This window comes from Ictalurus furcatus, chromosome 12, assembly GCF_023375685.1.
Source record: "Ictalurus furcatus strain D&B chromosome 12, Billie_1.0, whole genome shotgun sequence".
NCBI classification, from domain to species: Eukaryota; Metazoa; Chordata; class Actinopteri; order Siluriformes; family Ictaluridae; genus Ictalurus; species Ictalurus furcatus.
This window is the reverse complement of record NC_071266.1, coordinates 10,737,411-10,751,782: the sequence shown is the minus strand read 5'-3', so window position 1 is coordinate 10,751,782 and position 14,372 is coordinate 10,737,411. Positions and strand designations below refer to the sequence as shown.

At 41.1% G+C, this 14,372-nt stretch overlaps 1 protein-coding gene across 3 annotated transcripts; it reads left to right on the top strand.

Moving 5' to 3' along the window:
• The first annotated feature begins 2,490 nt into the window (after positions 1-2,490).
• marchf7 (membrane-associated ring finger (C3HC4) 7) lies at positions 2,491-14,088 on the top strand. 3 transcript variants are annotated; one of them, XM_053637951.1, is made up of 11 exons: positions 2,491-2,613; positions 5,263-5,448; positions 8,050-8,214; positions 8,366-8,531; positions 9,323-9,493; positions 9,706-10,654; positions 10,806-10,975; positions 11,957-12,060; positions 12,191-12,292; positions 12,431-12,479; positions 13,331-14,088. In XM_053637951.1, exons 2-11 carry the CDS (start codon positions 5,275-5,277, stop codon positions 13,417-13,419), a joined length of 2,139 nt encoding a protein of 712 aa, XP_053493926.1. In that variant the 5' UTR covers positions 2,491-2,613; positions 5,263-5,274; the 3' UTR covers positions 13,420-14,088. The 3 variants fall into 3 exon arrangements, with proteins under 3 accessions (XP_053493926.1, XP_053493929.1, XP_053493928.1); XM_053637954.1 differs by lacking the exon at positions 2,491-2,613 and adding an exon at positions 2,630-2,651; XM_053637953.1 differs by lacking the exon at positions 2,491-2,613 and adding an exon at positions 2,660-5,065.
• The last annotated feature ends 284 nt before the right edge of the window (positions 14,089-14,372 follow it).

Here is a 14,372-nt window from a genome sequence, read left to right as displayed (position 1 = left end):
ACCTTTATCTGGGTTTATAAAATCATGTGTTAGACACAAACACTCTGGAGCTGAATGTCCACAACGCAACCTGCTCAGGAGGTCACAACAGATACACTCTCAGAAATCAACATGAACAAGACAATTAAAGTTACACCACACACACACACACACACACACACACAACATGTGACACGGAACTGTACAGATTAGTACCCATATTTCTATAAGTGTGAGAAGTCTTTCGAAAGAAAGAAAGAAAGAAAGAAAGAAAGAAAAGAATCAGGCAATGAGCAAATAAGGAAAGAGAAAGAAAGAAAGAAAGAAAGAAAGAAGAATCAGGCAATGAGCAAATAAGGAAAGAAAGAAAGAAAGAAAGAAAGAAAAAAGAATCAGGCAATGAGCAAATAAGGAAAGAAAGAAAAAAAGAATCAGGCAATGAGCAAATAAGGAAAGAAAGAAAGAATCAGGCAATGAGCAAATAAGGAAAGAGAAAGAAAGAAAGACTTTATACCTTTAAAATAATTAAAGGTACATAACAGACCCTTTAAGACCGCTGATGTACCTTTAAAGCTTTAATGTAAATGATAATTAAACACACACACACACGTACGCGCGCGCGATTTCTCAGGTATAAAGATACACACTACAGGTAGAAACCCAGTGACACAGAACTGTACAGGTCAGTACCTTATTTCGGTTTTATTCATTGATAATTAATTTCCGGATCTTTTGCTAAAACCTGAACTCTACACACACTATACACGTGCACAAATCCGAGCGCATTAGCATATTTATGATTATTGGGGCTTGTAGGCGTCTTGGTGTACGTTATTGCATTAGGATTTAAATACAATAGCGCTGATGTTTATTATTCTAATTAATGTCTCATTATCACATCTGCAGCATTTCTAATTAACTCAGTGATAGGGTAAATACCATGTGGCTCCATGCGAGCAGAAAGGCAAAGTGCAGCAGCATGTGGGGGAATCAAAGCGACACACAGCGCCCTCTGGCGACACAAAGCAAAACTTACGCGTGAGTTCTGTGCGAAAGTTTGTGCCCCTTCGCTTAAAGGGTGAAAATCCATCATAAATGACACTCTTGTTCTTCCTAAGGGTGTGCAAACATTGTCATTCAACTGTATATATTTCACGCAGGTTATTCTCTTCTGTCGGTTGGGTTTGCTTTTACAGCCTTTGTACATTATATGGCCAAAAGTATGTGGACACCTGACCATCACACCCATATGTGCTTGTCAAACATTCCCTCTTTGCTGTTATGATAAGCTCCACTCTTCCAGGAAGTCTTTCCACCTGATATTGGAGCGTGGCTGTGGGGATTTGTGTTCATTCAGCTACAAGAGCGTTAGTGAGGTTGAGATCAGGCGCTGATGTTGGGTAAGGAGTCTCCAGTTCCAGTTCATCCCAAAGGTGTTCAGTGGGGTTGAGGTCAGGGCGCTGTGCAGGACACTCGAGCTCTTCCACATTCTTCCAACCTTAACACAGCACATCTTCATGGAGCATGCTTTGTGCACAGGGGCATTGTCATGCTAGAACAGGTTTTCTCACACCTCCAGGGTTGGGGGTTTGAATCCTGCCTCCACCCTGTGTGCGTGGAGTTCTCCCAGTGCTTCAGGGGTTTCCTACAGGTACTCCAAGTTCCTCCCCTTTCAAAAGACATGCACTGTTGGCTGATTGGCATTTCCAAACTGTCTGCAATATGTGATTGTACCCTGTGATGGGTTGGTACCAGGGTGTGCCCCGAGATCCCTGTGATAGGCTCCAGGCTCCTTGCAACCCTGTGTAGGATAAGTGGTATGGAAAATGGATGGATGGATAATAATAATAATAATAATAATAATAATAATAGGCACAGTAAACCAGTGGTTCTCAACCAGGGATCCCTTTAAGTATAAATAAATCTCATGTTCTCTATCAGTACAGATTTATTTTATGAAAATAATCCAAATATTTAAATATTAAACTCATTATTTAAATATATACAATAATATTTTGGCTATTTATTAAAGACAGAACTTTTTTTATTGCTAAAACCTCAACCAACAGAACATTAGGTCCAACTTGACACTGTTTATATCTTTGCTTGTTTTTGAGTTCATTATTTGATTGGTTGATTGATTGGTGGGTTGTACTACATTTATAACAGGTTTCCATATGCTGATAAAACCACACATACTGTCATGTAAGCAACATGTAAATTTTCTTCCAAAGGAATTATCCATACCTCTGCTGAAGTATTTATTCTTCGCTTTTAACGTCTTTTTTTTGTAATTAACAAATATGACAAATGTGGTTTATAACACTTAAAATGATTTATTTACATCGTGTTACTGACGATGTTATTGCATCACACAAACATTTATTCAGTGTCAAAACGTCCATTTCTAAATACGGCGATCTGATTGAACGGTGGAGTTACATCCAGGCGGGACACGTGTCACTTCACTCTCTCCTATTGGCTGTACCGCACATCAATCAGCAGCCACAAGATGGCGCCGTTGTCTTGTTTTCTAAAGGAGGGCTAACCCGGTCACGTGACATCCCGTATATAAACACACGGAGCGCCATTAATGCTAAGAAAAAAATACATATAAAAGACGGGAAATCAGAGGTGAGACACTTTTGTTCGCGGTCTGTAGACGGAGTTTGGTAGGACAATTTAGCGATTTCATTAACCTAAAAACCATTTCGGTGAAATGCCTGGCAAGCTTTGTTAGTTGTTTTTTTTTTTGCTAGTATAAAAGTGGACAGAGTTGTTAGCAGGTTAGCTGCTAGCTTGGTAACGGAGGAACTACACGGCCTGGAGTTTTGTCTAGCCTTGCAACATTATGAATTCGGTTGCTACACAAGAATATTAATCGGTAATGATGTTGATCGGTAATCGATCTGTTTGTAATCTGGATGCTGCTGTGTAACTCCTTGTTAGCTTGTTGGAGCTTTAACTTGTGTGTTTTAGCTCGGTTAGAATTCCAGGCCCGAGCTCAGTTAAAGCATGACAAAAATGAGCGAATTTATTTTCCAATCAGATTCTTGTCAGTCTTCTTGTTGTTTTTAGTTGATAAAACCGATAAAGAAAGTCGCATTCAGTGCTGACATGTCGTGTCTGAAATCAGGCCTGATTTTTTTTCCCCCCTTTGTAAACATGTACAGGCCAGACAGAGTGAGAGACATTTTGTGAAGGACATTCACTGACCCTGCGAATGTATAAAAATAATAATATAAGCAAGCAGATTGTTTAAGGACCAGAAATCTCCGCTGTGTTATATTCATGTTAAATGCATGTTGGTGGTGTTGATGGCTTTTACGTGTTTGTTGATCGTCAGCCAGTTTGCAGTGTCGAGTAGCATGAGGTGTAATTTGTGTTTAAACACAAGATGGACTGGGTGAACTTTTGTTTTTCCTGCGTTGCTTTTTCACACGAATGTGTGTGAATGATTCAGGCCATGCTTGCAGGGGGAAGTATCTACTGCACGCTCAAAATGTCGCCAGAGCTCTACGTCACACCCTACTTTGCATATTCATTAATAATCGTGATTATTTGCATATCAAAAACATGTTACATGAGGATTTTCTGAACGAGCTTAGAAGTGAATTTGTCTTGAAACAGAAATGTTGAAATGAGGCACCGTGAACACGTTGACACTGGAGACTCCTTCCGTTCATGAAAACTTCATCAGCTGTTCTGTTTTTCTTAAACCACTCAATTTTTAATCTGTTCATAAGAAACTGTTACTATAGAAATGTTACTGTATTACTCACAAATATTAACCTGTGATATGCAGCTGTGCTACTGTCAGAGCTGCTGCTGTTGTAAAATTAATCAACACTTCTGACCAATCATGTTAGAGAACTCAACAGCAGTGGGGTATAATGGAATAGAATTTATTGCTTATAGAAAGGAGTGCTTTTTGGTCATGAAACTGCAAAAAAAAAAAAAAAAAAAAAAAATCGTGGTAGTCAGTATTTGGAAAATATACATTAAGGAAATGGTTACAGATGCAGTAACTCCTGTTTTATTACTGTAAATATCACCAAGAAGGGAGGTGTGCGGGTGGAATAGATAATGATCAGTAATCAGTTGGCAGGAACAATAGCGACCGTTGATTGAGTTCTGGGAATAATGCTGATTTGGGCATTGGGAGCGATGACAGTCGGTAATCAGTGTGTTTGGAGCATTGGTGGTCAGTGATATCCAAAAAGTCTCTAGACTTGTGTCTAGGTTTCTTTTAATAAGTAATAAAGTTGTGACCAAGTCTAATGACTGTCATGGGTACATTGCATGTTTTTCCACATCTTTTACTGCATCAAACTTTTCTTTAAAGTAATCAGGATTGCATTTAGACTATTGTCAATTCTGTTGCTGTGTTGCTTGGAGCTGAGGTGGTTTTAAACTTACAAAATGGCAGATGGGACTATGGAAAAAAAACTAAAGAATTCCTCAAAGTGAAGTGGTCAGCGTTTGTTTTGGAAGCTGTGAATTGAAAACTTGGTGCAGAAGTTGAACCTTCTGGAGCAGGAGTGCTATTTTGATAGGACTGTAGAGGGGTATTTATAGAGCAGCTGATGATGGGGTAGTTGTCGTTAACAAAGGGGAAAATAACCTGTGAAGGTGTTATGATCCTAAGCATGTGGGGTTTTTTTTTTTTTTTGCAAAAAATGTTTAAAATCTTCCTGTGTTTATTCGTTGTAAAGAGTAATGTCGGAGAATGTTGGTGACAAGATCTTGAAAAGAGGTGTGGTGTTCTTATTGCAGTGTGCATCCTATTGATAATGAGTCATGAGTGCGAAATGGCTGTAAAATGAAGTTTAGCGAGATTTTATTGTGTGCGAAAGATTTGGTGGCACTTTCTAAGGAAAATTTCACCCTAGAAAAGAACAAGAGCTTCATTGTATTAATGAGACGTACAATGTAGCTGGAGGCCAAATCCCAGAATGCAGTGCAGCTGCATGATGATGCATGATTATATTAGTAGGAAAAGTGATGGTGTGAAAGCTGATGTTTGACCAGAGTGTACAGGTGAGGAGGCTGACTAAAGCGCTGCCGAATCATGTGCTTGCATTAGGTACGTAAGGACTTAATCCTACTGGTAACAATATCAGCTTGGCATTGTGAGTAATCCAAAGTGAAAACGTGTTGCAGTTCGCTTACAAAATATGTTAAAGTTCACGTTAATCATAAAACTTAACATGCACGTAATTCAAGTTGGATATTTTTCAGTACATGTTTGCATGTGTATTTATTTATTTTTTTTTCTTGCAGTGCTCCTCAACCATGGATTCGAAGCCTCGCCGGCTGCCGTTCACGGTCTCAAGCTCCTCTTCTCTCTCTCCATCGTCCTTCTCGTCCTCGGCTCTGAGTGCCGGCCGGCTCTATGGCAGAGGGAGCGTGCTGGGGAGCGAGCGCTTCAGCAGGGGCGCCGTGGGAAAGCTAGACTCGGACTACCAGGTAAAGAATCCAGACGCAGATCCGTAGGTGAACAGGTTCTCCCGGGTTCCTGTAGGACAAAGCACCGTGATGTAAAACAAATAACGCTGTAAAACAAAACACCGGCAGCTTCCAGGACTGAAGCCAAAATCTGATCGAGTGAAGATCAGGAGAAATGGCTCCTTTTGTTTGTGTTGTGTGTATTCGCGCACTACTTACAGTTGCACAAACATGATCACAATATTGACTCTTCGGACTGACGACTTAATCTGGACTTTATCTAATTTCAAGTGCTAATCCTGCTGTGTGTAACTGCTTTTTCCAAGTGAGTGTGATCATCAGTTGCTGTTCAAGGTGGCCTAGAACACAACGTTGTGCGACACCATATTGCTCTTATTAACAAATCTGCATTTATGCTCGAACAAACCCACATTCGGAATGTAATCTTAGGAAAGTGCAAATGTAAATGAAAGCTTTTTCAACATGTCAGAATTTTACATAGTTCGTTACTGCTTTAACAAACAGCAACTACATTTCATAACTATAAGTGTAAATACATTTATGTTCATTACGGAAGTCTATCCTAGCTCTGCATGTGAAACACCACCATGTCAGATTGTCTTCCTAGAATCACAAAAGACTCACAGTTTGGACTACGTAGTGTGGACAAATCAATATTTCATTGTCAATGTGGCATGGGGGAAAAAAAAAAGTTTTTACCCGTTGCTATGGCGATACAGGTTTGCTTCTAGTTGCATCAAAGTTATCTGGGTGAACTTTGACCTGTGAATTCACAAACCTGTGAACCAATCGAAAATAGGAATGATTGTCATAATTAGCAGCTCCTCCGTTCGTTTAACTTTAAAGCCACATCAAGCTGGACTTCTGCACCGGCCTCTGTGTTCTTCCTGTTGCATGGCAGAAAAATACGCAGCCTCGTCCACTGGCACGCGCTTCTCTCTGCTTGATCGACTGTTCCTGCCACTGTGAAATTTCTATTTCATGTCTTTTGAGCACTTGTTGAAAATTTGGCAGCAAGTGTTTATGGAGCGTTGTCTTATTTTTCTGCAGTATCTAACCTAAATTCCTCAATACAAATTATTTGTCCATATTCGTAAGGCAGGAAAGCTTGTTCGTTGTTTATTTAATTATTGAAACAGTCCAGGCTAGGATTGCTGGCCCTTTACTCCAGCTTGGCCTGGAGTGCCTCACTAGATAAGGTTACAAGTTGTTTTTAAACCCTGCGAGTGTGCCGAGGCCTACATGCAAAAACAAGCTACCTCCATGACTTTTTAAGGCTTGGCTTGTCACGACTAGTATCTAAACACCTTTATTTGCTTAAACTTAAATCGATGAAGTTGCTGAGTATCTGTCAGTGAGGAGGATTATAACATAAGTCAGACTCAATGTCATTTTCTAGTGCCGTTATTGTAACGCTGTAAGCAGGGTTAACTATAAGGAATGGGAACTGGAGATGAGTGTCATTGGAACAAAAATAAAAATAGGTACTGATGGTACTGATCTTGTTCTCTCGGCACTGGGTCCAAGCGAACACCTGCAGGCTATTTTTGTCATTTGCATGAACTGCTTTTGAACTTGGTGTATTTTATGCGTCATGTGTTCCCACGGCACCTCTGTGTTAATCATAACAACAGGGACTGTTCGGGATGGTACAGGAAACAATTTTTTTGCATATTGCTGCAGAGTAGAGCCGAGCCATGCCAACTTGTTTTTAGTTCTATTTAAGGCACCTTTCCCACCATTTTAAAATAACCTGCTATTCTGCTGTCTCTAACCAGTCCATGAGCTGAGCTAGCAGGGCTACAGCACTGCCTTGCACTGTAAATCCATTGAGAATTGTACTGTTTGGACAGCAAAAAGTTAACACTGAAATGATTGCATACAATATGGAAGGGCTAAAACACAGTGGTGTGCTGTTAGGGTTTTATTCCTCTTTAATTTTTTCCCCAAAATATTAATTTAAGAACATTGTTGTACTTCTGTCCATTTATAGGAATGTGTAATGTGGAACGTCCTGTCCCATTCCATAGTAATGGCAGACTGTCATCATTGATCTGGGAAGGTCTCCAATGTTGAGCTGTAACTTGGTTTTTTAAAATTTAACACACACCCCCCCCCCTCCCCCTCCCGGAATGGCTGGTGGGGGGAAGGCTGCTGCCACAATGCAAGTGAGGACAGGAACTAACTTGTTACACAGACAGCATTAAACGGATAAAAATTCAATGTGATGTTCTTTCATGTGTAATTGTTGGAGAATTGTTGTAGTATTAAGAGGAACAAAACACTTTGGACATGCTATTTATGGGAAAATAATAAACTTCAAGGTGTAACCGTAACTCTGCTTAATCTTGCAACCCCATCATTGATTGTTTTCCTGTAACACCACATTCCTTATTCCTTACATCTTACATGTGCCCAGCCCTATCACACACTTTTCGAGGCAAATTTGTGCTGGGACTTTATCCAATTTGTCGTTAAATGGAATAGAATTTTGTAATTAAGATGTTTAATGCTGAAAACTGTGTGAAAGTCTTGAACATTTCAAGGTGTTTTAAATGTTTTGTGTGCAGCTCTACCAATAACCATCTTACTGTGTTTCAGAGCCCTCGTATCCCAGGATCCAGCAGGGATTATAGCTTGTCTGAGAGCTGCAACTCCAGATGGAAGATGTCCATGCCCCTCTCTTCCTCTTCCTCCACCCCGTCCTCCTCTTCATCTACACCGTGGACGGAGTCCTCTTATGGAGGAAGAAGCAAACCTACAAATGCAAGACCTAGTAGTTTTATTTATTGACTGTTTATTCACTAGCTTCTTACAGCTCAGTTATTCAACTGCCTTAGGTGACGACGCCTTTTTTTAAAAAATAAATAAATAAATAAATTTATTTTATTTATTTTTTTTCCTCTTCCACACTCAGGTTGAGTCAGAGAGAGGAGTAGGTTCGTACTCCACTCTTCTCGGCTCAACTCAAGACGATGAATCCAAAAGAGCCAAGCTGTCTTACGCAAGTAGATCGGCGTATACCAGAACCCCGTCTACATCTACACCCAGTAACACCTACTCAAACATGGGTGGCATTTCAGGTACTCTTACACTGGCCAATATTTATAATCAGTTTAATTAATGTATAGTTATAAAAATATTCAAATGAATTTCTTCTTGAAAAGAATAAGAAGTAAGGAATAAAACGCAGTGTGTTGTGTATGTGGGTAGAGGAACATAATCGGTGTGTGGGGGGGGTGAAGCAGAGTTGCGCTTACTGCCAAGAAGTGGATTTATCTGTAACAGTACATCCTGAAGTGTTTCTTTCCTCTTGCACCACAGCGATTTACCAACGATTACAAAAAAGTTATTTCCTATTATCGCTTGCAGACAAACCGTCCAAAGTGCAAACTCTTTCCCTGAGGCAGGAAACTTGGCTATAACTTTAGCTCTTGACTGTTACAAAGCTCTGAAACTGGAGACTCCTTCCCTAAACATTAAATGTCGTGTGGGGTTTTTTTTTTTATTATTATTTTTTTATTTATTTTTAAAACGACAAAAAAAACCTTCAGCATAATCATCAATCACATGTTTTTGTTTTTTCCGTTTATGTAGCGCATCCACCACACTAGTACCTGTAAGCTGTTACCATAGAAAAGATCTCGCATAACTAATTGTTAACCTTTTGACCAATCAGATTTGAGAATATAACAGTGCAATAAAGGAAAATAAATTTCTCCATAAATCTAAAGCGTTGTGGGTATTAATGCGTTCTGAAATTGTGACTGACTTTTATGAATAAGTATTCGTTGCTTGTCTTGTAACCTTGATGTACATCTAATCTTTTTTTTTTAATAAATGCAGGTGAATAACAAACTGCTCTTGTGTTTAGATTCCTCGTGGTCTAAATCCAGCTTTAGCCCTCTGTCCCGATCCTCTTCATCCTCTTGGTCATCAGACGACGATCTTTGGGCTCGCAGAGACGTGGAGAAGAGGACTGATTCTGGCCTGTCTGGTCTGGGAGAGGCCAGCTACAGGCCCACGCCATTGACCTCCTCACTGTGTGCGTATAGCTTTAGGTTGGGGGGGGATGCACCGATGGCTGTTGTGAAATTCAGAGACGTTTAAACGGGCAAGTTGTCTGTTTTTGTCCCTTGTTTTGTCATCTGCATGGCGTAAAAATGTTATGCTAATGTGGACAGGTAATCATTGTAACCTGTACTCAACTGTAAAATCAGTCCTGTTTTCTAATTCCCATCATGCCTTCTGTTTCAGATCGCCCAGAGCGTGTGACATCCACCTGCGCTCAGGGAGCTCGACCCAAAGAGAGCCTGTACTCCTCATCTCGCAGGGAGAACAGCACCTCATCCAGCCGCCGTCTTTCCTCTGACTTTGTCCCGTCCTCGCAAAGGCAGGTCTCTGACTACCAGCCCAGTCCCCGTCTCTCCCGAGATTCAACGCGAAACTCCACCTATGAGCCATTGTCCCTCTCCTCCTGGAGCTTGCCCTATTTCACACCCCTATCCACACGCAGCTCTAGCTCGACTTATCCTGATCCGGTGCCAAACCCCACCTCTGAGGGCGGTGACTCTGATGGCAGAAGCACGACCCGTCGGCTGTTGTCCCGCCTCTTTTCTAGGCGCTCCAGCCAGGAATCGAGCTCCGCCTCTGGTTCCAATTCAGCCTCGAGATCTTTTGACTCTGGGCCTGAGGAGGCACCCCCATGCGAGCCCCCACTTGCAGCCAGAGAACGGGAAAACTCTGAGACGGAGCTGAGGAGCTCCTGGCTCAACTGGAACCGCTGCAACCCGCTGTTCTCCCGCCGAAGGAGAGAGGGACGAGACGAGAGCGCCCGCATGGACGTGCACTCGTCCACGCACATCCCTCTCGGCAGCCCTGACGATGGGAGTAAATCTTCCACTCAGGAACAGGAAGCAGAGGAGGAGGAGGAGGATGAGGAAGATGATGAAGTGTCTGTGGGAGCAACAGCCGCTCCTCCAACCAGAGCCTCGGGACTCTCCTCCCTCTTGCAGGAAGCTACACGTGTCCCCGGGCGGAGCCCTGGCATCACCCGGGTGATGACTGGTCCTCTGTTCCGCATGCCCCAGAACGTGATTATAGGAATGGATGCAGCGGTGGCTGGACAGAATCAGGCTGAGGCGCAAGGGAAAGAGAAACCTGCCCCTTCTAGAGATCCGGAGAGACTTCGGAAGATTCAGGAGAGGTCAGAATCTCAAAAACATGGCTTCCAAAGAGCCTGAGCAGACTCTGATCCAAAGTTATTTTATATTACAAGTCACCTGTAGTGCATGAGGTAAAAGTCATCAAAATCCCCCCCCTTTTTTTTTTGTTTTTTTTGTTTTTGAACTCTGTAGCCTGCTGCTGGAGGACTCGGATGAAGACGAAGGGGATCTCTGCAGGATCTGTCAGATGGGAGAGACCTCCAGCTTGAACCCGCTCATCGAGCCGTGCAGGTGTACAGGCAGCCTGCAATACGTTCACCAGGACTGCATCAAGAAGTGGCTCCGCTCCAAAATCAGCTCTGGTGAGTACCTGTCCTCTTTACTTTTAAATCCAACAAGGGTCTCGGGGATTGGAGGGGCTATTTGCCATAAATCAAGCAACTAAAAATTACACGACTGCTCTGAAATTAAGACATGAACATTGCATATTTTTGGTCCGTGTGGTGGGTTTTTTTTTTTTTTTTTTTTTTTTTGGGGGGGTGGTTCCTCAAATGTCTGCAGGTCCATCCCCCACAGGTTCCTCGGATTTCTGCTCTGTTTCAGATTTTAAAGCTGAACCAAGGACCTGCATCTCAACCCTATTCTTTCACATCCTGGAATTTCCCACCTGGGATTAAGTCACGTCCTGTGCTGTGGTTACTCCTGCTTATGTGTCCTGTGTCCTTTGCTTTTGTTCTGGCCTGCTGTCCATGCTCAGCCATGTTTATACTTCTGTCCTTTTGTCACTGCATTTGTCCTTTTTTCTAACACCTATCTATTAAATCTGATCCAGGCAGACATCATCTCTGATTCTTTTTTTACTTTACCCTTATTGTGCTGCAATTCTGTTATTTCTGTTTGTTTTGGGAGCTTGAGAAAGATGCTATCTAAATAAAACCCCTTCATTTCTTTCTCTGCATTGGTTTTGTTTGTGCCCTCCTCCACCCCCTTTCTTTTTCTTTCCTCTCTGCCTTCCTTACAACTTTCCCTATAATCTTCTCTTCATTGTCTCTCTTCATTGTGTTATTTCTCTTCCTCTTTGACTTGTCTTTCTTTGTTCCTTTTTCTTGCTTCTTTTCTTTCACCCCCTCCATTTTGTCCCACATCTCTCTCTCTCTCTCTCTCTCTCTCTCTCTCTCTCTCTCTCTCTCTCTCTCTCTCACACACACACACACACACACACCTTGTTTCTGTCTGTCCTTTCTTCTTCATCCTTCTCAATTAGATGTGCTGCTGTGATCAGGTTATTTATTTTTAGGTTTTTTATTTTTCCCCTAATATCTGTAACTCTTGTGTCTCTGCAGGCTCAACCCTGGAAGCCATCACTACCTGTGAGCTGTGCAAAGAGAAGCTGCACCTGAACATTGAGAACTTTGACATTAATGAACTCTACAGGTCTCATGAGAGGGTGAGAGGATCTTTAGTTTCACTGTAGCCATTTCTGTCATTACATCTGTATACATTGAAATCTCTAAGTAGTAAATCCTCAGTGAAATTTTTATTTATTCCCCCACACCCCCACTTTGTTTTGTTTGTAGTCAGAGTACGAGTTCATCAGCTGTGGCCTGTACCTAGTGGTTCTGCTGCATCTGTGTGAGCAGAGGTTCTCCGACGTGCTGGGTGCCGTCAACGAAGCCGGGGTGAGAAACAACTTCTCCTGATCCTATAGACACTTATCTGTCTGAGCGCTTAACGCACCTCCTGATACTGTACGTCTTGAAATATGAATATTTTTTTCTCTCCAAATCAAAGTCACATTCTCCTCCTCTCTCGCTCAGTTTTTCAACTTGGCGAGAACTCTTCACGAACACATGGACAATCTTGAAAGTACGTTTTTTTGAACAATTTTCCTTTGCTTATTATTTTGGTTCAACACATTTCATAATATCAGACTTGCTCAGTGTAAAATACCCCCCAAATATAATGAGGTTTAAGTACTGTTTCACCACATGGCTAACATTTTGCCTTTTATAAATGAGGCCTAAAACACTTCGGTTTGTGCTGCTGTTGGAAAATAATCAACCATGGGGTGGTAACAGTGAGGCCCAAAGTGTTTTATTCCTCTGGTACCACAGCAATTTGTCAATGATTGTAGTGTTTATTCATTAAAGAATGAGTCACTTTTTTTTTCTTTTTTTTTCTTCTCTTCCCTCTCCCCTGCCCCTGTTTTATAGTTACATTAATGTAAGTGGTTACATTAGAGTAGCTGTATACAACTTGGAACACAAAACAGTGTAACTTGTCATGTTGGACAATGTCTATTGTAAAAAGCGCTATACAAATAAAATTGAATTGAATGTTGGCAAGAAACAAATCATGAACTGTGCTGAAGACTTTCCAGTGATGGAAAACTTGGAAAATTGATGTCTCTTTATGAAAACTCTATTAAATCAATGACTGTGTGGTTTTTTTTTTGTTGTTTTTTTTAAATATAAATACAGTATATAAACCTGTGATTTGCAGCTGACCGATTAGATTTGCGAATTCAACAATGCTGTGGTATAATTTGCTATAAAAAACAGGAGTGCGTTTGGCTGTGCATGTGAACCTACACACATGCTGAATAGATGATTGATTTTTATTATTTTACACCCCCCCCCCCCCATTTACTGCATGCCTTTTTCAGTTTAATGCCATAAAGTTTTTATACTCAAATGTGAATTGTTACTGTCTCTCAGACTCCTATGCTGAATCTGACGAAGATGATGGGCAGAACAGGCCGTCCATCGACTTCGGTGACCTAGAGGATGAAGAGGAGGAGTTTTAATCGTAACCAGGATCTGTCTCCTGTCGAGTGGCCGTGCAGCCACTTGACTGGGCCTAGCAACGGCACCATTTAAAAAATAAATAAATAAATAAATAAAATAAAAAAATACTGTCCGCAGCCCTAAAGGAGGGCTTTCACAATATGCAGGGGTGTGTTCACGCGTGTGTCTCACCTCCCCTTAGGATTTTTGATTGAGGATTTACTTTTTTTTTTTCTTTTCTTTTCTTCTTTTCTTTCAGTTTTTAGGTTTTGCATCTGAAATTTGCAGAGCACATTATAAAGCTTTATTGAGTGACTAAGTGAAGGACTTTAAGGCTTGTTTGCGTGCGAGCACACCAAACTGGGCTGCAGGTGGAGTGGCGGGCGAAGGTGGCTGATGGTCAGCAAGGCAAATCTAACCCTCTGTAGGTGTGTTTTAAGGTGATCAATTTGAATTTAATGTCAAAGCTGGTTGGGAAAATAAATGACCCGTTTTAATTTCTGTGTTTATTTTTTTCATGTGATATGGATTTGCTTTGAAGTGAGTTTCGATCGAAGAGTATGAGCGCATGGTTGGCTGTTCCGTTGTCTGTCTAATCGTTGCTTTTTAAACAATGTAATATTTGTCCTGCTTACACACTTTTCTCGATTATTACAATAAATGTTTTTGATGTACGGAAATGCATCACACATTCTGCTGCTTTCTTTCATAACAAGTTGGGGATGAAGAACTTTAGTTCAAGTTTAACTGTGAAGCGAGCAGGTTTAGAATTAAGACAATGTAGTGTTCATATACATCGATGAATTCTTTAACAATAATATGGTCTCTGGTAGGCTCTGTTTTAGAAAGTCCATACACAATTATAGTTTTGTATTTTTAAAAAATCATTTTAAAACAGTGAATATTTAGCTTGTTTAGAATGATTATTATAAAGTAAATACACCTGTACTCCTATGTACTGCGAACAAATGCT